The sequence below is a fragment of the Castanea sativa genome, chromosome 7 (assembly GCF_040712315.1).
Source record: "Castanea sativa cultivar Marrone di Chiusa Pesio chromosome 7, ASM4071231v1".
In the NCBI taxonomy this organism is placed as follows: domain Eukaryota; kingdom Viridiplantae; phylum Streptophyta; class Magnoliopsida; order Fagales; family Fagaceae; genus Castanea; species Castanea sativa.
In genome coordinates, this window is record NC_134019.1 from 12,525,770 (window position 1) to 12,548,277 (window position 22,508).

The 22,508-nt window shown below is 32.1% G+C and overlaps 1 protein-coding gene and 1 pseudogene across 2 annotated transcripts; both read right to left on the minus strand.

The window, feature by feature from the left end:
* Window positions 1-1,275: 1,275 nt before the first annotated feature.
* LOC142643850 (pentatricopeptide repeat-containing protein At1g05600-like) lies at window positions 1,276-5,665 on the minus strand (annotated as a pseudogene).
* Window positions 5,666-7,077: 1,412 nt separating this feature from the next.
* LOC142643776 (uncharacterized) lies at window positions 7,078-15,081 on the minus strand. Of its 2 annotated transcripts, XM_075818492.1 has the most exons (5): window positions 14,515-15,081; window positions 10,853-10,924; window positions 7,749-9,740; window positions 7,466-7,596; window positions 7,078-7,332 (listed from the first exon to the last, which is right to left on the minus strand). In XM_075818492.1, exons 1-5 carry the CDS (start codon window positions 15,062-15,064, stop codon window positions 7,306-7,308), a joined length of 2,772 nt encoding a protein of 923 aa, XP_075674607.1. In that variant the 5' UTR covers window positions 15,065-15,081; the 3' UTR covers window positions 7,078-7,305. The 2 variants fall into 2 exon arrangements, with proteins under 2 accessions (XP_075674607.1, XP_075674606.1); XM_075818491.1 differs by having other exon boundaries at window positions 7,078-7,596.
* Window positions 15,082-22,508: the final 7,427 nt, after the last annotated feature.

The window sequence follows — 22,508 nt, forward strand, 5'->3', positions numbered from 1 at the left end:
AAAATGGTATTAATTTGACTCGTATATCCTAATATTTTTTCACTTAAAGCAAGAGGGCAACAGATGACTATCCATTTCAGCTGCATCAACCAGGGGGGGAGCAAAGAGAAAAAAAAGTGTTATGTACTATTGAAAGAGGACACGGGTGGGATATCATTATGGTTCACAATATATATTTATATATATATATATATATATATATATATATATATATATGTATGTATATGTATGTATATATATATATATGTATGTATACGTACGTACGTACGTACACGTATGTGTGTGTGTGTGTGTGTGACCCATTCATCACTGCACTAATGAATTTTTAAACATCAATTTCAACATTTGCTTCTCCAAATGTCAAGCACAAAGACAAATTTGTTAGTTTTGGGATGTGTATGAGATTTTTCAAATAAGATTAGTGGTACCATATATTGGACTATGAAGATTTATGCATCTAATCTAGCACTAGATGTGCTTGTTATACCAAACCTTACCTAAATACGGTTGTTTGAGCATGTTAATTGGTATGAAACACTAGATCCAAATAATGGAGATAGACTATCAATTGGATTAATATATAAAAGGAAGAAAAAGAAATCATCAACCATAAAATAAATCAATAGATATTCAAGTTAGATAGAAATGAATAGAAATTGAGGTAAAATAGAAATGAAAAAGGAGAAGAAGAAATGGAGTAGAGAGATTAAAGAGAGTTATGTGAGACTATGAGAACTTTCACTGACACTGAGTGATAAGGTAGGTGGCTGCAAAGAAGAAAATTGGAAGGTACAAATTGAAAAGGTGAAGCTTCTAGACATAGGAAGCTACAGCCCAATAGAAACTCATAAAAGTTGGGTTGTGTGATGATGTGTTGGGGGAGGCGAGATGGAGAAAGACTAACAAAAGGTCAAAATTGTTAAACAAATTTGAATGAACAAATGACTCATGAGGACCAGTCAGTTTCATTTGGAGGGGCCAGCTATTAGTATTAATATTATTATTTTTGCGATGCAAAGGAATAGATCAAATCCTAAGACCATTAGCATTGGATGAATCCGAATTATTCAAAGAGAGTTTGAAGACTAGTGCAAATTTTAATAAAACAACATTCTTTTAGACTTTTCTCTATCAAATTTATCTAAAATATGCCTAAGATCCAGCGAGACACTTCCTTACAATATCTTACTCGGCTGCTCCTTGTATAAGGCCATATGCTTCATGTGAGAATAGTTGATGCCTAAAGTAGTTATCAGTGTCCCAAAAAAAAAAAAATAATCATGAAAAATGAAATTTTCTGATTGTGTATGTCTCAACTGACAATCTTCCTCATTATGTTCAGACACTATGCAATTGAGAAAGAAAAATATGACTAAAAATAGTTACACCATTATGACTTCTCCAACAATGAACAACCAGAATCTAGTAATCTAATTAAATGTCTGAGAGCACACCTCAATGTCGGTCATGTTGGAACATACAGATGCTACCAACAAGTTCCATACTGAAAGTTCTGGCTTCATTCCTTGGCTAATCATTTCCTCCAACCACAAAATAGCTTCGTATTGCCTACCCACAGAGCAAAGACCCCTGATAAGTATATTATAAGTATCAACACAAGGCCAATATGATTTGATTAACATCTCCTGCAACACTTGACTTGCTTCAAGATATCTACTTTCACAACATAACCCATCAATTAAAATGCTGTAAGTTTCCTTGTCTGCATTGCAACCCAACTTCTTAGCCATTTTCTTCAAATACACAACAGCAAGGACTGATTTCCTCTCATTACACAATCCTTTCAGCACAATATTATATGCCCTAACATTTGGTACACAATTTCCCTCCATTTCCTCTTCAATTACCTTCACTGCTGCATCAACATTCCCTCCCCTACATAATGCTGCTACCTTTGATTCATAAATCAAGTTTGTTGGCCTAAATCCTGTTTCTTGCATTTGAATGAGAACTTTGTTAGCCTCACTAATCTTACCTTCATTGTAAAGATCAATAGCCATAGCACTATAACTAACAAACTGGGAATCCCACCTCTGATCAAAGCTTCATTAATCAAACGCTTGGTGCCTTCTTTATCTTCACCAATGCTACACTAACTGAGATCAAGATGGTGGAAACATTGCTTAGGAGCCTTCGGCCCCTTCCTTAAAATCTTACCAAGAATTTCCGCAGCCTTTTCAACTTGCCAATTATCACATAAAGCATATAACAAGGTTCTATAGACTACAATATCCTTACCACTACCCTTCCGAGAGATCCTCCAAGACATTGAATAAAGCAAATGAGCGGCCTCATTCAATCTCCTATCTTCACACAACCCTTTCATTAGAATCCAATAGCTTTCCTTATTTATATGGCAACCTTGATAATTCATCTCTAGGAAGACTTGCAATGCAAGATCAGAACAACCACTCTGGCACAGAGCATCCATGAGCAAGTTCAAGGAACGAATCCGAAACTTCACTTCCCACCCATAAGAGCTTTCTAAGAACAAACGATGAGCGGCTATAAGCTTAGATTCATTGACCAATATCTGCAACAGGGTGTTGAAAGATTCTGTCCTATTCACGCAGTTGAACTGAGGAATGCTTTTAAAAAGAGAGACAGCTTCATCTAGCAATCCAGCTCTCACATAGGTTTTGATTGCATTAACAAAGACTGAATCTTTGCAATCACATGAATCTTCTTTCATCCAGTCAATCACCTCTCTCATCTCACAAATCCGGCCTGCATTTCCTAGGATGCCAATAATGGTGGCAAAGACTGGACCATTATGACCGTATTTGGGGAACTTGTATTTGGCTTCCTTGAAGATTTGGAGCACTGTTAATGGATTTTTCTGGTTCCGCATAATTTGAGAAAGGTGAGCCGGTACCAAAAGTCTTGGCCATGTCACAATCATGGTGCTTTAACATTTGCTAAATCTACTCAATCATACCTCCAACATCTGCTACATCATTGAAACAATGAGTCCTGAAAGATATGTATATAAGTCAGCACCGAATAGCAAATTTGTTAATCTGCATGAACACATGATATATAAAAATTCAAAACTCAAGAGTGAATATCGGCCAGTTATTGTGCATAAGCTTATTATTGCATTCTTTGTGTAAAGAAATAATAATAATTGCTTGCATAAGTTCACTTATGTTGAATTTTTATCTTAGGCCAGCTCTTTCTTTGGCATAATATAGAACCATTAACATGCAGAGCCTTTGTATATTTATGTTTGGGACAAAACGAAATAACACGGTGACTCTAATAAGGTTACCTGAACTCCAACAAATATGTCAGAGTCAGAAAGAGATCTTGTAAGTACATACAATATTAAAGTACATTTGCATAAGCATTTCATCAATCACATGAAGTGCAAACCTACGACTATTTGCTAAAACTCATATAAAATATGACATAAAATGTCAAATGTGAGCCAAAACAATATGAAACATTAAAAAGATATGTATAAAATTGAGAAAATATAAATATATGGAATGCACGTAGCAATAATATATGCAACTAGCTTGTAATCCTTAATGGAGGTGGTTAGTGAATAATAAAATTCTTAATCAACCTCAAATGAAAATATCCTCCATGACATTACCAAATCATTATATTTGAATGTACAAACTAGTTAAGGTAGAAACCAGAACTGGTACCAAAGGTCCATTAATTTCAATGAGCAAAATATTTGGTGTATATACATATAAAAGACAGAAGCAATAACGAATGTCAGCTTAATTTATGCTTCAGTTTTATCAACCCTTTATAATTTTTTTTTTGATAGATAGATAGATAGATAGATAAAAACCCTTTATAATTGAGTTCAGTAAAACAGAATGAATATCACAACTGGACCACCATTACCCCACTGGAAACACAGCTGTTTTCCCAAACCAGTCAGCCCCCACAGCAATAAAATATTCATTTCGAAGCCCTAAACAGAACATGGAATGATCTTGAGGGTAATGTAATTCAACACCAACACTCTTTCTGTCTTTCATCAGTTGGCTTTCCATTCAGGAAAGATTGCCTAATAGGCTTCTTGAATGGGGATATGAGAGTCATGAACATTTGTTCATCGTGTGTTCTTTCACTCACAGTGAGTTCATGGCATGAAGATTTCAAGTGGGGTATTGATAACTTACAGAGGAAATATTTCAGATCCTCTTTGTGTAAAGTGAAGTTGGCTGCAATAATATCTACGTATTTTCTTGTATTGAACTTATCAATATTACCTCATCTGATTCATCCAAAAAAAAAAAAAAATTTGCATAAACAAACAAAGTTTTCCAAGTTTCGCACTATTTCTTCCCCAAATCTGAGCCTCACTCTCCACAACCCTCCCCTCTCACTACTACCCTCACATCCTTCTCTAATTCCCTTTCCTCTTTCTCTGAATCCAAACCCCAGATACAACAACATCAACATCAACAAGTACAACATCCAGAGGATTCTATTTTATATTCTCTGCATTGCTCTCCCTCATGCTCCATATGGTCCAAAACCCAAATTTTTTTTCCCTATTTAACATGCATTGCTCACTGCATTCTCTGCATTGTTCTCCATTATAATGATTTTTACATATCAAAACACTAGCATTCTAACAAATTTGTCAAAGGATACACACACATAAAGTTAAACCATGTTGGGCCAGACATTTAACATAAATTCAATATAGCAAAACATGGAACAAACTCTCAACTCTCTGAGGCATTCTGTCAAACATCTAACAGATAAGACTGATATTTTTACAGAAAAAAGAAAAACAAAATGTGGACAATATAAAAGGAATTTGGACTTACAAAGAGAAACCCTTTTTCACTAGAGTAATGAAAACAAAACAAAAAAATCCAGTGTTGGCAATTAAGAAAAAGCAAAAGAGAGAGACAAATTGGAGATAAAGAGAAAAGAAACTCACCGGCGCCGTCGCCTTGGACCTGATCTGGTCGAGCTGGAGCCGTCAACGGTGAGCATCAGCAGGTCTGGGTATTGTGATTTGGGAAAGCGTTTTGAGTTTTGAGTTTTGAGTTCAACCGCGTCGTATTATGCTTGTTTCTTCTTATTACATTATCTTCTCTTTACTTCCTTTTAAATCAAATGCAAGAACAATATAGTTTGTAGCCTTTGCAGCGGCAAAGGCCATCTCTTTTTGCTCAAGAACTCGGTTTCTCCTCATTTATTTTGGAAGGCAATTCTGAACCGGTGATCAAAGCTCTCAGAAATAATGAAGACTCTGTCTCCATTTGGTCGCATTTTTTTTTTTTTTTTTGAGAAACAAACCCAGGAGGTAGGAAAAGAGCTTCTAACGTAAAGGCTCCCAGCCATGGTAAGGTAAGTTATATTACAGAACACTAAGGTAATTTTGAAGGGAGAGTAATTTTTAAGTCAGTGTAATTTTTAAGGGAGAGTTAGGTAAGTTATATTACAGAACACTAAGCAATTTGAGACTTTTTTTTTTTTTTTTTTTTATAGAAACAAACACAAACATGGCTTTTGTTTCTTTTTTTTCTTTTTTCTTTTTAAATAATGCTAAATATTTAAAAGAAAAAATTGTTGCAAAACAAGCGCACTCGAAGGATGATATTTCTTTTTCCACCCTTACTTTCCTCTTGTATCCATGGACCGCATGGGGAGAGAGAAGGGGTGCGTAGTGCACTAGTGACTAGTGAGTGGTGGCTTAATTATTGAAGGCGCAGGGTATAGGAGAGAGACAATCATAATGAGCAGTGACTGAATTATTTAAGGTGTAAGGTATAGGCGAGAGACATTCATAATGAGTAGTGACTGAATTATTTAAGGTGTAGGGTATAGGAGAGAGACCATCATAATTATTTTAAGTGTATATATATATATATATATATATATATATATATATATATATCCTTTCATAGTGAATGTGTTTCAAAGTGGATATGATTTATTTTTAGACAGGTAAAAAAGAAAATTATGTTTTTTATATTCATTTTTTATGTACTTTCACATTATAAACTAAATAAGTATGTATAATATTGTATATATTTGCATGAAGTATACAATATTTCTCTCAAAAAAAGAGTAATATACAATATTGTACATTAATATATATGCAAATGTATTTATTTTCAATCCAAAGTTGACAATAAGTATAGTGAGCACAAGGCTTGGAATTGAGGAGAACAAAATCTAATAGCTCTCTCAAACACAAGATGAGAGCCACTTCAACAAAAATATGACATTGAAGTGATCGGATCAAAGAATTACGCTTGTAGGCTTGTAGCCTCTATTTTAGACTTAAAATAATGGTAAACAAGTTTGTGTTGAACCGAGCATATGACCTTCAAATTAAGATCCTCATTAATTCGTATCCAAAAAAAAAAAAATCCTCATCAATAAGCTATTCAAGTATTGATAAGCTACAATTAATATTCTCATATTCAAGCAGATGAGAAGATGGAAGTCCCAGCTACCATTGATAAGCAACCTGACTCGTGGAAGGAACTGGGGAAGAACTTGAAACACAATTAAAGAAAAGGACTTCCCATGGAAACTGTTATCACCTACCTAAGAGTGGAGGAAGAGTACAAAAACGAATTGAAGACGATTCTCCTGATTTTATTGGCACTGTTGGACTTGGATCTAAGGTAAATTTCAATACTTCAAATGATAGCATTCAAAAGACTTTTTTTTTTTTTTTAATGCTAGATATCGATGCCTAAAAGGAAGAGTAAAAAATATTAGGCTAATGGAAATCAAAATAATGGTGACTCTAATCTTAGAAGAAACAAAGGCCACTCGTCAAGGAAATCACCAAATAATAATGAAAATTTTGAATCATGTAGCATTACCAAAATCAGAAGAAAGACTTCTAAATTGTGAAGAAAAACACTGAATTGATGGATTTCATTTTTGATGATATTTGTGAATTAGCACGATTTTTTAAACAGGGTGAAAATATATATTTCATAATTTATTGATGTTCTTTAATAATATTCTTATGTTTATCTTATTGGTTGCTAACTGTGAAGTACTAATCATTGCATTGTCTATTACCATTATTAGGTAAATTATTGCCTCCAATATATATAGTTAAACATACTTAGGAAAATTACATCCTTCAGTATTACTGTAAGCACAAATTCCTTTGAGCTAATCTGAAGTTTTTTAGGGGAGTAGCATAAGTTACAAAATATAATTAGTCAAACGCACAAACATGGAAAAACTACAAACAAATTTTATATTCTCAATCTTCTCCGACATCCTTTAGAAACTTCAATTTGATGTTCTTGAGTGTTGTTACGACATCTTTCATGTTTGACCTCTCTTCAGGTGCCTCTGTTGAACAATCCATAGCCAATTGCGTAACAGACAACATACAATCCAGCTTAGCATTAAAATTCTCTTCACCTCTCTTCAACAAATTAGCATCTATAACTTCAATTACTGAAAGGGGAATTGACTGTTTTACCCAATCTTTTAGGCTCATTTCTTCGGTAAACATTTCATCTGTGGGACTCTTTCTTGTGAATGTTTCCAACAACAAAATGCCATAACTATACACATCGCCACGTGTGGAAATGGTCCCTTGTGATCCATACTCTACAAGTTTGGTTGAAATTTATTGTTAGAAAGTATCAAATATCTTTCCTTGATATTAAAAAAAAATGCTAAATACTTTTCTAAGACAACTTTGTGTTTGTGTGTGTGTGTCTTTGTAAACATAAAATTGAGTTGTAAACTAAAAACATTACCTGGTGCCATGTAACCAATAGTAGCCAATGTCATGGTTTGTGTTATAGATTCTTCATTGCCTAAGAATTTTGAAATGCCAAAGTCACTCACATGTGCAACCATATCTTTATTTAGGAGAATATTGCTGGGCTTCAAATCACAATGAACAACCGGTAAAGGACAACCATGATGGAGATACTCCAATGATGATGCAACATCTATCATCATGTGCAATCTTTCTATCATATCCAAGAAGTGGTTATGAGAGTACAACCACTTCTTAAGACTCCCTTTGGGCATGTACTCTAGTACCAAGGCTTTAAAATCAATCCTACTACAACTACTGATGATTTTCACAAGATTACGATGGCGAATACTGCACAATATATCACATTCAGCTTTAAAACTCTTAAACCCTCCTTCTATATTCAAATTAAAAACCTTTACGGCAATACTAGTCCCATCTGAAAGCATCCCTTTGTACACTGAGCCAAAACTCCCTTTCCCAACTAAGTTACTTTCTCTAAAGCCATCTGTTGCTTGTTCAAGTTCTAGATATGTTATTCTTCTCCATGTTGCTAGAGCTAACAAATCTCCTTGACCATTATGTTTTGTGTCTCTCTTTTGGCGTCTCAGCAGAGCACATATGAGGAATAATGCTAGTATTGTTGCAATCATTGCTGGTAATATATACCTTTCTATAATTGTAGTGGTTGATTGTCCAACATTACTTGTTTCACAGGGTGGAACTTTAAGTTGGGGTGGACCACATAATGCTTGATTTCCCATGAATGATGAAGCTGAGAATTGAGCAATAGCACCCCCATATGGAATTTCACCTTGCAATCTATTGAAAGACACATTGAAATATTTAAGGCATTTGAGTTTCATTAGAGACTTTGGAATTTCTGCTGAGAAGTTGTTATCAGAGAGATCCAAGTGTTCCATGCTTATTAACTTACCAAATGACTGAGGAATAGGACCTTGGAATTTGTTATGTGCTAAGGATAGGCTTACCAAAGAACATAGGCCTCTAATAGCATGGATATCACCTGATAGTTTATTCCATGATAGGTCCATTTGTGTTACATGCTCCAATTTCCCAACATCTAATGGCAGATAGCCACTTAAAGAATTAGAGGACAAGTTTATTTGCAGTATTTCTATAAGACTCCAAAAGGATGAGGGTATGGAAGTTAGCTTATTGGAATTCAAGTACAACTTTTGAAGTTTAGAAAGACTTCCCCAACATGTTGGTATTGGTCCAAAGAGCTTATTATGGTTTAAAAATAATTCATCCAGGTTCCTCAACTGACAAATACCCTTTGGTATAGATCTTTTTAATCTATTGTGTTGAAGATACAAACCTTGGAGGTTTCTCATTCCTCCAACTGTAGATGGAATTGGTCCAACCAATTCATTGTTTTCTAGGTGTAAGGTCATCAAGTTGCTTAAATTACCAATCTCTCTTGGAATTATGCCCTTAATGTTGCAATCAAATGCTTCAAATTCTTCCAAAGAGGTAGAGAAATTTCCTATGGAAATTGGAAGAGTTCCATTTAGTGGGTTTCCTGCTACCACTATGCTTGTCAAATTTACGCAGTTTGTCAACAGTGAAAGAAAACTCAATTCTAGAGTCGAAGAGTTGCTAGTCAAATAATTGTTGACTAAGTTGAGTCTCTCCAGATGCCTTAAATTTCCCAAAGTATTAGGAATAGAGCCAGAGAAATAGTTTGCACCCAACTCAAGTTCAACGAGCATAGAAGCATTTGAGATAGAACTGGGGATTATTCCCTCTAGTTCATTGCCCCATAGGTAAAGCACCTTAAGATTTGGAAGCCAATTGCCTATACTTGGTGGAAGATGGCCTGAGAGCTGGTTCATATATAAACTAATGACTTCAATCTTTGAGCTATTGAAGATTGCATCTGGGATGTGATCAGCTAAGCTGTTATTAGCTAAAGTTACTTCCGTCAGATTTTGAAGTGCGCCAATCTCAAGTGGTATTTCACCTGCCACAATAACTCAAAACAAATTCAAACCTCATTATCCACAAAGCATAAATTTTTTTTCTCTTTGAAATATACATCCTATGTATTTAGAAAAATCGATGGCAACTATCATATAAAAGGTCACAACCATCCTATGCACTAAGTGCATTTGAGCCAAGAGCCTTATAGTACAATGGGTTAACAACTCCTGAAATTTTCAATGAAAACATATATGATTCAAATTTTCCTCTCCCAACTAAAAGAAAAAATAAATTAAGTGCATTTGACAAGGTAAAAAAAAAAAAAAAAAAGATCGCTTTTTGGCGAATCTCACACAGACACACATATACAAATAACAATAACAATAACAATAATAAGCAAATAAGCAAATCAATATATAGTACTCTTCCAAATCACTCTATGTAGATAATGAAAGAAGATTCAATTTTTTTAGCCAAGGTGGAAAACCTGCCCCTTTAAATCTTTTCTTTAAGGAGAGTACTTTTTGTTTATTCTACTTGCTCTATAATAGTAATCTGTGCACGATTTATAATATATAATGATGCAAATCAATTTAATTAGTCCAGTTAGGCTTTATTCCATTCATTATGTAAAATTGATTCTCCAGAATCTCCACTAGTATCATGTCTAGCTACTGGAATCACCATAAACAAACATATCAGTTTGTAACAATTTTTTGGTAAGACACTAAGACTTGTAATACGAACCGGGTACACTAATTACTGTGGTCTTTATAAACACATTGCACCATGTGTACACAATATTCACCACTCTGGTTGGATGAGAAATTATTCTGAATAACCTAGTATATTATAAATTTTTCTCACATAAAAGTGAATCTCATGTACTTAACTTATAGTCAGACTTACTTTTATGTGAGATGAGACATATAATACACCATAAACACAAAATAAATTTTCAAGAAAAAGAAAAATGATATTCTAAATCTTTTTCAATTTTTGATCAATAATACTTGGCCTCCAAGCTAGATTCTCAAAAAATAATAATAATAATAATAATAATAATTGCATTTGATGGGCCTAATTTTTTTAAATTTCAAATACTCTTGGAGCAGAAAGGGAAGTATAGTATTTAAATTGAAGTGGTCATACCTGTAAAATTGTTATCATCCAAGTGAATTATCTCGAGGGAAGTACAGTTTCCCAAACTTTGTGGTATTACTCCTGCAAAATTTCAAAAGGTATACAAGTGATCAATGAGCAAGTAGGCTTAACTTAACTTTTCTTTTACTTGTTTTGGAGAAACAAACACACACACACACACACACACACAAACATGAGGGAGAGAGAAAATGATTCTAACACAAATGCACACAACTCCACTTAAAAGTCATGATTAGGCTTAACTTAACTAGTGATAGAATACGAACTTTTTATTTGGAAATTAAAATAATCAATTTTACAACTTATATCTTTAGATATAATAATAATAATAATAATAATAATAATAATAATAATAATAATAATAGGTAAAACTGTGAGAAAATCCAATTAGATTTCAAATTGGAATTCAATTAGAGTTTAATTTTGTGTCACGTATCCCAACTAATCTAAGTTTTTAAATTTTTGTGTCAATTAAGTTAATTCAATGTAAAAATTGGATTTCAATTAGAGTTTGATTTTGCAACATCTGTCCCATTTAATCTAATTTTTTTTAATTTTTGTGTCAAATAAGTTAATTTAGTATAGCAAATGAGGAGTCCAATATAAATAAATCATAAAAACATAATCATATATCTATCACTATATGTAAAATTAGAAGAAGAGAGAGTTTGAATGATTTTATATTTATGAGGTTTTTTTTTTTTTTTTGTATGGCTAAAAACAATTCAAATTTATAAGTTATCTATATATATATTAATATGTAAAATTTAGAGAAAATCCAATTAGATTCTACACTTGAAGTCCAATTTTGCGTCACGTGTTCTAAATTATTTGTTTTTAGAGAGGGTTTTATTTTTTAATTTTGGAATCAAATGTGAGATGAGTCTAGAATTAATGAATATAAAAATATTTTTAAAAAAATTGACAATTTACATTTTCTACCTAATAACATTCTTAGACTTTTTAAAGAGTTGAAAAGAAAAATATAAGAATGATTATCAATAACATTTAAATTATATTATATATGTAAGAATTATACTATGTATCTTAATGTGTATCTTTTAAGTATATCCATGCATATGCATGGGATTATAAACTACTTTGTATAGCGTGGAAAAGCTTGGGGAAAAGTTTAAACTTGGAATTCTCAAATAATTCAAAAAAAAGTTATGTCTACAGCATTTTCATAACAAATCCTAAGTGGTAGATTGTTAATGGTGGATAAAACAGTAATTCCAGTCATAGAATCAAATTAGAACCAATAATAACTTATCATTCATGATTTGTTGTAAAAATATTGTAAACATAATACTTCTCATAATTTAGACTGATGTTACATTTTTACATTAAGTTGGGTCCAGCACATCACCATTGGGATGTGAGGAGACGCCAAATGAACCCCGTGAATCATTAATTAATTTGTAGCTATGTCACGTATGGAGTGAATTTTCTTTGAACTTTGATTGTTCAAATGACTTGTACTCATGTTGTGAATTTTAATTTCTTGGATAACTAATACGGTAAATTACACTAATACGTTTATTATTTAAGGCTTGCTCTAGGCCTAGACCGAATATTCCTCAAAACTTCAAATAAATTTTAACTCTCCTAATGTAACCAAGAAAAAAAATTTACTTGACATGGTATCTTATAACAACTAGCATGTAACACATACAAACACATGAATACATTTAAAATTAAACACAATTTTTATTATAAGAATATAAATAATTAATCAAATTATGAAAAAAAAAAACATTTAACACATGTATACATATGAAAACATTTAAAATTAAACACAATTTTTTCATAAAAATATAAATAATTAGTTAAATTATTTTTTTTTAAGTAAACGTAATTAGTCATATATTAAAATCTTATCTAAATTTAATATTATTTATGAATATTGTTTTTTGAAATTTTGATAATATAGAATGTATGGTGATCTTTGTTGTGTGGTGATTTTTATTAAGTATATATGATTGGGTTTTTTTTTTTAAATTTAATAGTGCATTAATATTAGATTCTTAGGTTGTGTTTGGATAGAACTTATTGCTGAAAACTGAAAGCACTGTAGCAAAATAAATTTTAAATGTGTGAATAGTATTGTGGGACCCATTTTTAATAAAAAATAGCTGAAAATGAAATTTGTGGGTTCGTGAACAGTGCACGAATGCACTGTTCACGAAAAAAAATGGCTGAGAAGTCAAAAATATATGGCTACTGTTCATGAACAGTAGCAGTTTGTCCCCTGAAAAGCGTGCTACAGAAAAAAAAAAAAAAAAAAAAAAAAAAAAAAACAAACAAACAAACAAAAAAGTGAAACGCAGGAAAGTCAACAAGTGCGGCTGGGGGAAAAAAAAAAAAAGAGCAAAAGACTGAAGGATAAACGCAGTCGCCAAAACGCTGAATCCAAACGCATTCTTAGTATTTTGTACTCATTAACTCACTTGGCACAAAAATTAAAAAACTAAGTGGACACATGGCACAAACTTCAGTGGATAATTATTGTATGGTCCCCACATAAATTTAGACACATGGCGCAAAATTAGATTCTAATTTTAAATTCTAATTTAACTTTTTCTTAACTTTGCCTATTAATATATATATATATATAGACAAAAATTAAGTACAGTACTTTAGATATTGTTCCTTAGATTTTCATCTTAAAATTCAGCCATGTGGCTACTTAATTAAAAATACACTTCTATCTCATGAGAAAAAATTCACATGACAAAATCTTAAAATAGAAACCTAAGAAAAAGCACTTAAGTACTATACCTAAATCTTGCCCTACAAATATAAATATATATATATATATATATTTCCTAACCTAGTCGGCAAAATTTATATGTTGTTTTTTAAAATGATATATATTTTTAATGAAATTTTCAATTAGCTCACCTTTTAATAGTTGGAAATGAAATCTAATATATACATTAAAAATATTGATATTTTAAGTTAATTCAAACAAAAATCGATATTAAATGTCTTTAAAAACCAAGGCATGCATATAATATATTATAATTTTCGAGTATATAATCATATTTTTAATACTTGTAACTTAATACTAAGTTTGAAAAATATATTAAAACCAAACATGAATAAAAAATTATAACTTACATCATTATATGAGAGGAAGGAATACATCATTATTGTATCTCTAGAGTATTGTATATTACATGAAATATATTGTGAAAAATACTACGCACTCTCCATTTTATTAGGATAAGGCCAGCAAAAAGTTGACTTTTAAAGAACTAAGGATTAAATAAGGATAGGGTAGGGAGGTTGTTGATATATTATATATTGTGATTTATTTGTGAGGCTGGTCACCAAAAAAAAAAAAAAATTTATGTGCACTTTCCTCTCTTTACTTTTCTCTTTTCCGAGTAAGATGAGGGGTACGTACTACGTGATTGAATTATGCAAGGTATAGCCGTATAGGGTATAAGAAATGAAAAAATATTTTGAATAAAGTTTATTTGCAAAAAATATGTGTATTTTGTGTTCAATAATATGTGCGCATTACTTGTTACCCAATAATTTATGCAAAAGATTCTTTCTCGAGATAAAGTAAAGAGGAAAAAATGATGGGTACCGTAAAATAATTTAAGAAAAAAAGTTGTAGATAGTGGAGGGCATCCAACCTGAAAGATTGTTTTCGCTGAGATGGAGTACTTTCAGTGACGATAAGTTGCCTATAGATTCTGGAATACTACCTTCAAAACTGTTCGTATAAGCATACAACACTTGAAGCTTAGGTAAGAACCCAAGCCATGATGGTAACATTCCAGAAAAGTTGTTCAATCCAAAGCTGACAACTTCCAACCGACGTAAAGAAGCTAACTCGTTGGGCAGAGAGCCATGAAAATTATTGTTTCTGAAAGATAAATTAAACAGGAAAGTTAGGTTTCCTATTTGTGGAGCAATGGTTCCTGAAAGACCCATGTGAGAAAGATTCAAGGAAGTGACTCTAAGGTGTTTGGCACCGCATTTGATCCCAACCCAGTTGCAGACAGAGGTAGAGGTAGACCAATTACTTGCCAAGATTTTGTTAGGGTCATTAATATGGCTTTTGAGAGCTAGAAGAGCTGATTTGTCTGTGGTGATGTTGGTCCTTACTGCAACAGCTGAGCTAGCCATAAAACAGTGTACCAGCAACAACACAAAAAAGATGGAAAAGCAAGAAATCTCCATGAATTTCTATGCGTAGGTTGATATATGAGGCTAACTATTGTATCAAACAAGTGTGGCTGGATGATGTTTTTATACATGAAGAAATCAACTGTTGTTGAATTACAAAGAAAAAGAAGAGGATCGATGACTAAATCAACACTCAATTTTTTGTAGTCTTCGTCTCAAAAGGAAAAAGGGAAAAAACGAAACTCTTTGTTACGTCTTTTTCGTTAGAAGGAACGTAGTGGTTTCTTCTATTCATTTCCCCTCCTTTCTTTTTTCTCTTGTGGTTAAGTTAGAAAGTTCAATAAAGAATAGGATCAGTTATCATGAACCGTATGGTGAGATCAATTATGAAAAAAGGAAACAAAAGAATAAATTATGATAACAACTTTGTGAGTTCAAGTAAAGTTTTTTATCGTCTAACAAAAGATTTGGGATTCGAAATCCATCTACGCACAAAAAACCGTGGCCTGATAATAACTACATCCATTAGAGTATTAGTATTGGTGATACTAAAAAGCTATATTGCCAATTTTAGCACCACCAAATACAAATTTATGATTACATTAGTGGAACCAAAGCCAAATAATTTGGTTCCACAGTTACCGTGTATAACTACAATAGTTAAAAAAATATATATATATATATATATATATATATATATATATATATATATTATTAAATTGTATGTTCACACTGCTTTATATTAAATATACTGATTTATTAATGTGTTCACACTGCTTTGTATTAAATATATTGTTTTATTCATGTGTTCATACTGTTTTGTAGTGAATATATTATTTTATTGTAGTAGATATATTATTTTATTGTGTTGTTTATATTATTTTATTGTGTTGAAAGCTAAAATAAAACCATTGATATTATGTATTTTGTAAAGTGAGAATGTAAGATAGATAAAGTAATTTTTTGTAGAGCCATATTGTTAAATTTATGGTTTCACCAATGTGGATGCTCTTATAAAGTGAACTTCATAATAATGATCATATCTATAAAAATAATGATCATGACTTGATAACATATTTAAGTTTATAGATATGATAGTAAAGATATACTTTTATTCAATTATTAGATACATTACTGTATATTGTGGAAATGTCTTTGTGACTTCTCATGAATAGTATTATGATATATAGATTGAGATCAAGTGCAATACTTGCACCTGATGCAATTCCTCCATTCACACTCATAAATTTTTTTTTTTTTTCACTTTTCAATTTTTTAACTTTCATTTTTTACTTCTCTCAGCTTTTTTCTTAACTTTTTTTAATCAATGGTTCAACTTTAAATCTCAAACTATTGAGAGGAATTGCATCAAGTGCACCTAATCTCAGTCCATAATATACGTATAGTTTGCCCGTTTGGTACGGCTTTAATGACACAGATTTTACATATATAGAATTTTAGTAGAAAAGCTTTTTGTCCCCCCATGGTGGAACATAACCGTATATATTACTTTCCAGTTTTGATAGTCACCTCCGAGTCTCTGGCAAGTCATGCTTTTCCTTTTCTTTTTTCTTTCAATCAAACGTCCACCGTGGGTTTACTCCGTCAAATGAAGGAATATGATAAAGCTGACTTGTGTTCATATTATAGAACTTTATTGTAGTCTCCTATCAATTGAATAATGTAAAATAAAGTGTAGCCCCACTAGATGTTCACTACAACAAAAGTGGGCTATTGTGACAAAATTTAGTGAGGATAAACAATTTCGTCACTGAATGTTAGCATCCGGTGAGGAAAAGAAGATTTTGTCACCAAAAATTTAAAATGGGTGACGAAATCAATATTTCGTCACTATAGATGTTCAAATTGGTGACGAAGTATTTATTTCATCACTAAAGATGTTCAAATTGGTGACGAAAATATTTATTTCGTCACTATAAGTCATTAAAAAAAAAACACAAATGTAACGATACAAAATATTTGCATCACCAAAGGCCAATCTTGGGTGATGAAATTCTATATTCGTCACCCAATATAAAGATTTAGGTGTTTTAGGAGACAAAATAATTTTTCGTCGCTTATTACTACAAATAATGAGGTTTCTTTTTGGGTTTTGAAGGTATTTTGGTAATTTTTAAGTTTCAAGGGTATTTTGGTAATTTTAAGGTTTTGGGGGGTATTTTGGTAATTTATAGGTTTTGGGAGTATTTTGGTCATTTCTTTGGCTTTCGGGGGTATTTTGGTAATTTTTAGGTTTTGGGGGGGTATATTGGTCATTTCTTGGGTTTCGAGGGTATTTTGGTCATTTTTTAAGTTTCAAGGGTATTTTGGTCATTTTTTGGGTTTTGAGGGTATTTTGGTCATTTTTTAAGTTTCAGAGATATTTTGGTAATTTTAAGGTTTTGGGGGGTATTTTGGTAATTTATAGGTTTTGGGAGTATTTTGGTCATTTTTTTGGCTTTCGGGGGTATTATGGTCATTTTTAGGTTTTGGGGGGGTATATTGGTCATTTCTTGGGTTTCGAGGGTATTTTGGTCATTTTTTAAGTTTCAGGAGTATTTTGGTCATTTTTTGGGTTTCGAGGGTATTTTGATCATTTTTTAAGTTTCAGAGATATTTTGGTAATTTTATGGTTTTGGGGGTATTTTGGTAATTTATAGGTTTTGGGAGTATTTTGGTCATTTTTTGGATTTTGTGGGTATTTTGGTAATTTTTAGGTTTCGGGAATATTTTGGTCATTTTTTGAGTTTTTGGGGTATTTTGGTAATTTTTAAGTTTTGGGAGTACTTTGGTCAATTTTTTTGGTTTCGAGGGTATTATGGTCATTTTTAGGTTTCGGAGGTATTTTACTAGTCTACTGGTAGCATTGTTTTTGGAGTAACACTCCCTCAAGGGTTCAATTGCTGGCGCCAACATAAATTTCATCTTAATTTTAATTTTTAGCTTTTTTTTTCAGCGCCATGCCCAATTTTCAGCGCCAATTTTTTTTTTCATTTATTTTTTATTTGAAAAACAAAACCCTAACCTATCTCTCTCGCTCCTCTACTCAAGCATTTCTACCTCCCACAGACCTCACGCCTCTCCTCCCTCATTGATCGGTAAGCTCTCTCTCTCTATCTCTCTCTCTCTCTCCTATAGGGGATGAACTTTAATTCTGTTTTTAAAGTTATACTGCAGAGATTACCATATCCTTTAAATATGAATTTGTGGTTCTAATGATTATTTAGTATATTAGTTGCATTTAACTTCTGCTGGGTCTGATAGATGGCAAACTCTCTATTGCTTACATGCTATGGTTATTGTAGAGTAACAAGGAAGTTTTACCCATCAAAATAATTTCAATACTGAACAAATTCTATAAGTTATTTTTTTTTTTAAATATAGAAATGTGTTACATGGCCAGAAAAGGGACCATTAAATACTTTGATCTCATAAAATCTTTCAGTCATGTTTGGTTGATGGAAATGTCTTTGGAGACCAACTTATTTGTAATTTTGTAGCATGATTTTGCTATTACAGGGTTGATTAAGATCTTGAATGCTTTGGAAGAATTTCCGCATTTGATGTATTAGTTTATCTTACTATATATTTTTCCTTGAATGCACATAAATTATATTCATGCTTTTGTAGTTCATAGTCTATTTGAAAAGATTTATGACTTATTAATATGAAAATATTTGGGAGAGAATGAATGATTCCTCTCATTAAAATCCATACAAAACCCAAAATCTGCATCCATGACCAGTAGGAATCGAGTACAATAGGGGTTCCCTTATAAATCCAAGATGTGTTTTTACATGATTATCCCAAAAACATGGAACCGGGCTTTCTTACTTTATTGGTGATTGTCTCATTTGTACAAGTAAAATGCATAAAGGGCCACCCCTTTTATTTGGTAGTTAAATTGATACTCCATGGTCCATATATATATGGGGGTCAGTGTTTAGACAATTTCCTCGCTTATTGACTGGTGATGAATTTTAGATTATAAAGGTATTTTTCAATCTCTTAACAAGATGTGCTTTGGTTTGAAAGCAAGAGTCACGGGTTTGTGTTTAGGAATCTAACTTTCCTAATAATTATTAGGGGTAAGATTGATTATTAATCACTTTTTAAAAACCTCATAAAAATGGAAGTTTTTGTATATTGGGAACCAATTTTTTTCCCCAATAACAGAAATATGTGATTGGCTCTTAATTTGGTTTAGCTTCTTTTCCCTTCAACTATTTACAGAAACACAAGGTGGCCATCTCGTACCTTGAACTCCCTAACTAGGTGGGATTTGAGATTTGCTCTGAAATATTTGATACTTTAGATTTTATTACTATTTAAGCTTGGGGTTATCTTCTATTTCTATCCATTGAGTTCCTTGGTCTATGCGTTTAAGAGGAGGGAATTCCTGTCTAACTTGTAAATGAATCACGTGCATGGAAGCAAGCCATTAATTTAAACGAGATTAATCAAGAAGTGCAAAGCTCAATATTTGCTTTTGTCACACAGAAAAAAGTCAGTGTGATCACAAATGTTTCATGGAAACAAATGGTTATTAATATTATGTAAATGGGCTTGATATATATATATATATATATATATATATATATATATTAGTTTGAATGGTATAATTTTTTTTTTTGAGAAGAGAATGGTATAATTCCTTTTTTTTTAACCAAAGTTTACCCACTTGAATGTTTTTTCCCCCAATAAAATACTACGTTTTCTTTTAGAAGTAAATAGATTTCTTGTGTTGGCCAACTAAGCCTTGTGACTTATTATAATTATTTATGACCATTAAACCTTGTGTTGAACTTTCATTTGTGCAGGGTTGAGTTTGCTTGGCTTTTTTGTGATTATAAGCTAAGGTAAGGATTTTGGGTCTTTTAAGACTAGTATTAATTTTTTTTTGCTCTAGGGTTTTGTCTTCTAAAACTTAAATTGAAGTTTACAAGTTGATTTGGACTGAAAATCTTATTTAAACTTTTTTAATGAAATTGGTGGTGCTTGATATATTTGTGGGTTGTTGATTTGGAGCAAGCGGGTAGCTTGCATGTTGTTTATGGTAGTGGCTGGGTTTTTGTGTTAATGGTGGTGGTTGTGCTTTTTGTTTATTGTGATGGTTGGGTTTTTTCTTTATGACAGTGGCTGAGCTTTTGTGTTAATGGTGGTAACTGTGCTTTTTGTTTAATGGTGGTGGTGGGTTTTTTGTTTACGGTAGTGGTTGGGTTTTTGTGTTAATGGTGGTGGCTGTGTTTTTTTGTTTAATAGTGGTGGTGGGTTTTTTGTTTATGATGGTGGCTGAATCTTTTGTTTATTTGATGGTTAGGTTTTTTGTTTATGGTAGTGGCTGGGTTTTTGTGTTAATAGTGATGGCTGTGTTTTTTGTTTAATGGTGGTGGTGAATTTTTTGTTTATGGTGGTAGCTGTGTTTTTTGTTTAATGGTAGTGGTGAGGTTTTTGTTTACGGTAGTGGCTGGGTTTTTGTGTTAATGGTGGTGGCTGTGCTTTTTGTTTAATGGTGGTTGTTGAGTTTTTTGTTTATGATAGTGGCTGGTCATTTGTGTTAATAGTGGTGGCTAAGTTTTTTGTTTATTGTGATGGCTAGGTTTTTTGTTTATAGTAGTTGTTGGGTTTTTGTGTTAACGGTGGTAGCTGTGTTTTTTGTTTAATGGTGATGGTGAGTTTTTTATTTATGGTGGTGGTTGTGTTTTTTGTTTAATGGTGGTGGTGAGGTTTTTGTTTATGGTAGTAGCAGGGTTTTTGTGTTAATGGTGGTGGCTGTGCTTTTTGTTTAATGGTGGTTGTTGAGTTTTTTGTTTATGGTAGTGGCTGGATTTTTGTGTTAATGGTGGTGACTGTATTTTTTTTTGTTTAATAGTGGTGGTGGGTTTTTTGTTTATGGTGGTGGCTAAGTTTTTTGTTTATTGTGATGGCTGAGTTTTTTGTTTATGGTAGCGGCTGGGTTTTTGTGTTAATGGTGGTGGCTGTGGTTTTTGTTTAATAGTGGTGGCTAGTTTTTTTTTTCTTTAAAAAAAAAAAAAAGTATTGGCTAGATTTTTTATTCATTGTGGTGGTTAGGTTTGTGTTTATGATGGTGGCTGGGTTTTTGTTTTGGATTTCACTTTATTTGTTTTGTTTTAAATTGTGATTTTTTTTGCATTCTTTATGATTTCTCCATGGTTTGTGATGTGGGTTTGGTTTTTATTTGATGAGAATGTTGTGGGTCTTCTTTCTTTGATAGTTTGGCTTCATATGATGTTGCATTATGATTATTTTGTCTAATTTGTTATTGAGTATTCTGTGGACAATATTTGCATTGTCTTACTACTAATAATTTTTTTTTTTTTGTAGCACATCTTATCAGAGATATAGGTTTGCAGTCTAGTTTGTTATTGATGTATTTTCCTTTATACTTGTGCAGATATGGGATTGGTGGCAAAAAGATAGCTTTTGTGAGACTACTTGAGCTCAAATAATTTTCTGTAAAGTTTGGAAGCTAAGACATCATTTGTATATAAATGGTTGTAATTACTTTGTGAACATCTTTATTGCATTTTTAGATTGTATGGATGTTTTTTTTTATGGATTTGGTTAGAAATGAATGGATGTTTGTTTTTATGGATTTGGTTAGAAATGAACAGGTTAATGTAATGGCAAGTAAATGTAAAGAATATTAATAAAAAAATAAAATTGGTGACAATAATTTTCGTTGCCATATCTGACTATAAGTAGAAATTGGTGACGAAATAATTCATCACCTGATCTATTGAATTTAAAAAAAAAAAAAAAATTAGTGATGCAAAATTTCGTCACCGAATCTATTGAAATTGGGAAAAAAAATACATTTGGTGACGAAATATTCCGTCACTGAAAATAAGGTCTAGTGACGAAAATATTAGGTGACAAAAAACTTTCGTCACTTATCATTTTTTATTGGTGACGAAAAAATTTTGTCACCTATCATTTTTTTATTGGTGACGAAACATTTTCGTCACCAATACATTCTGTGACGGAGCTTAGGTGACGAATGCTGTTTCGTCACCATATGTATTCGGTGACGAAATAAGGACATATTGTGACGAAATGTTTCGTCACCATAGTTCACTTTTGTTGTAGTGGTTGAGAAAAACAGATGTGAATTTCCAATTCAGAAGGAAAAGTTGCCTGCTTTTCCGTACCTTGACTTCTTCTACCTGCAAAGTTCTGGTTCAATAAAGCTAGTTCCATGCGGTTCACGAAAGCCTTGAACCAAAACAAATTAAAGACTTGCATGTTCTACCTAACTTCAATGTAGGCCTTAAGCATGACATAATAATAAGTCCAATTTTTCATCTCTTTATTTTCTTTTTAGGCTTGTTGAAACTAAATACATTATTCGATCACAATTAATGAAGAGGAGGCCTATATATATATAGAAGTAGAGTCTAAAACTATTAGTACACAGGTACAAAATCAAAATTACCAGTATATTCCAGATTTGGGGTACTAGATCAGCTATTGTGGC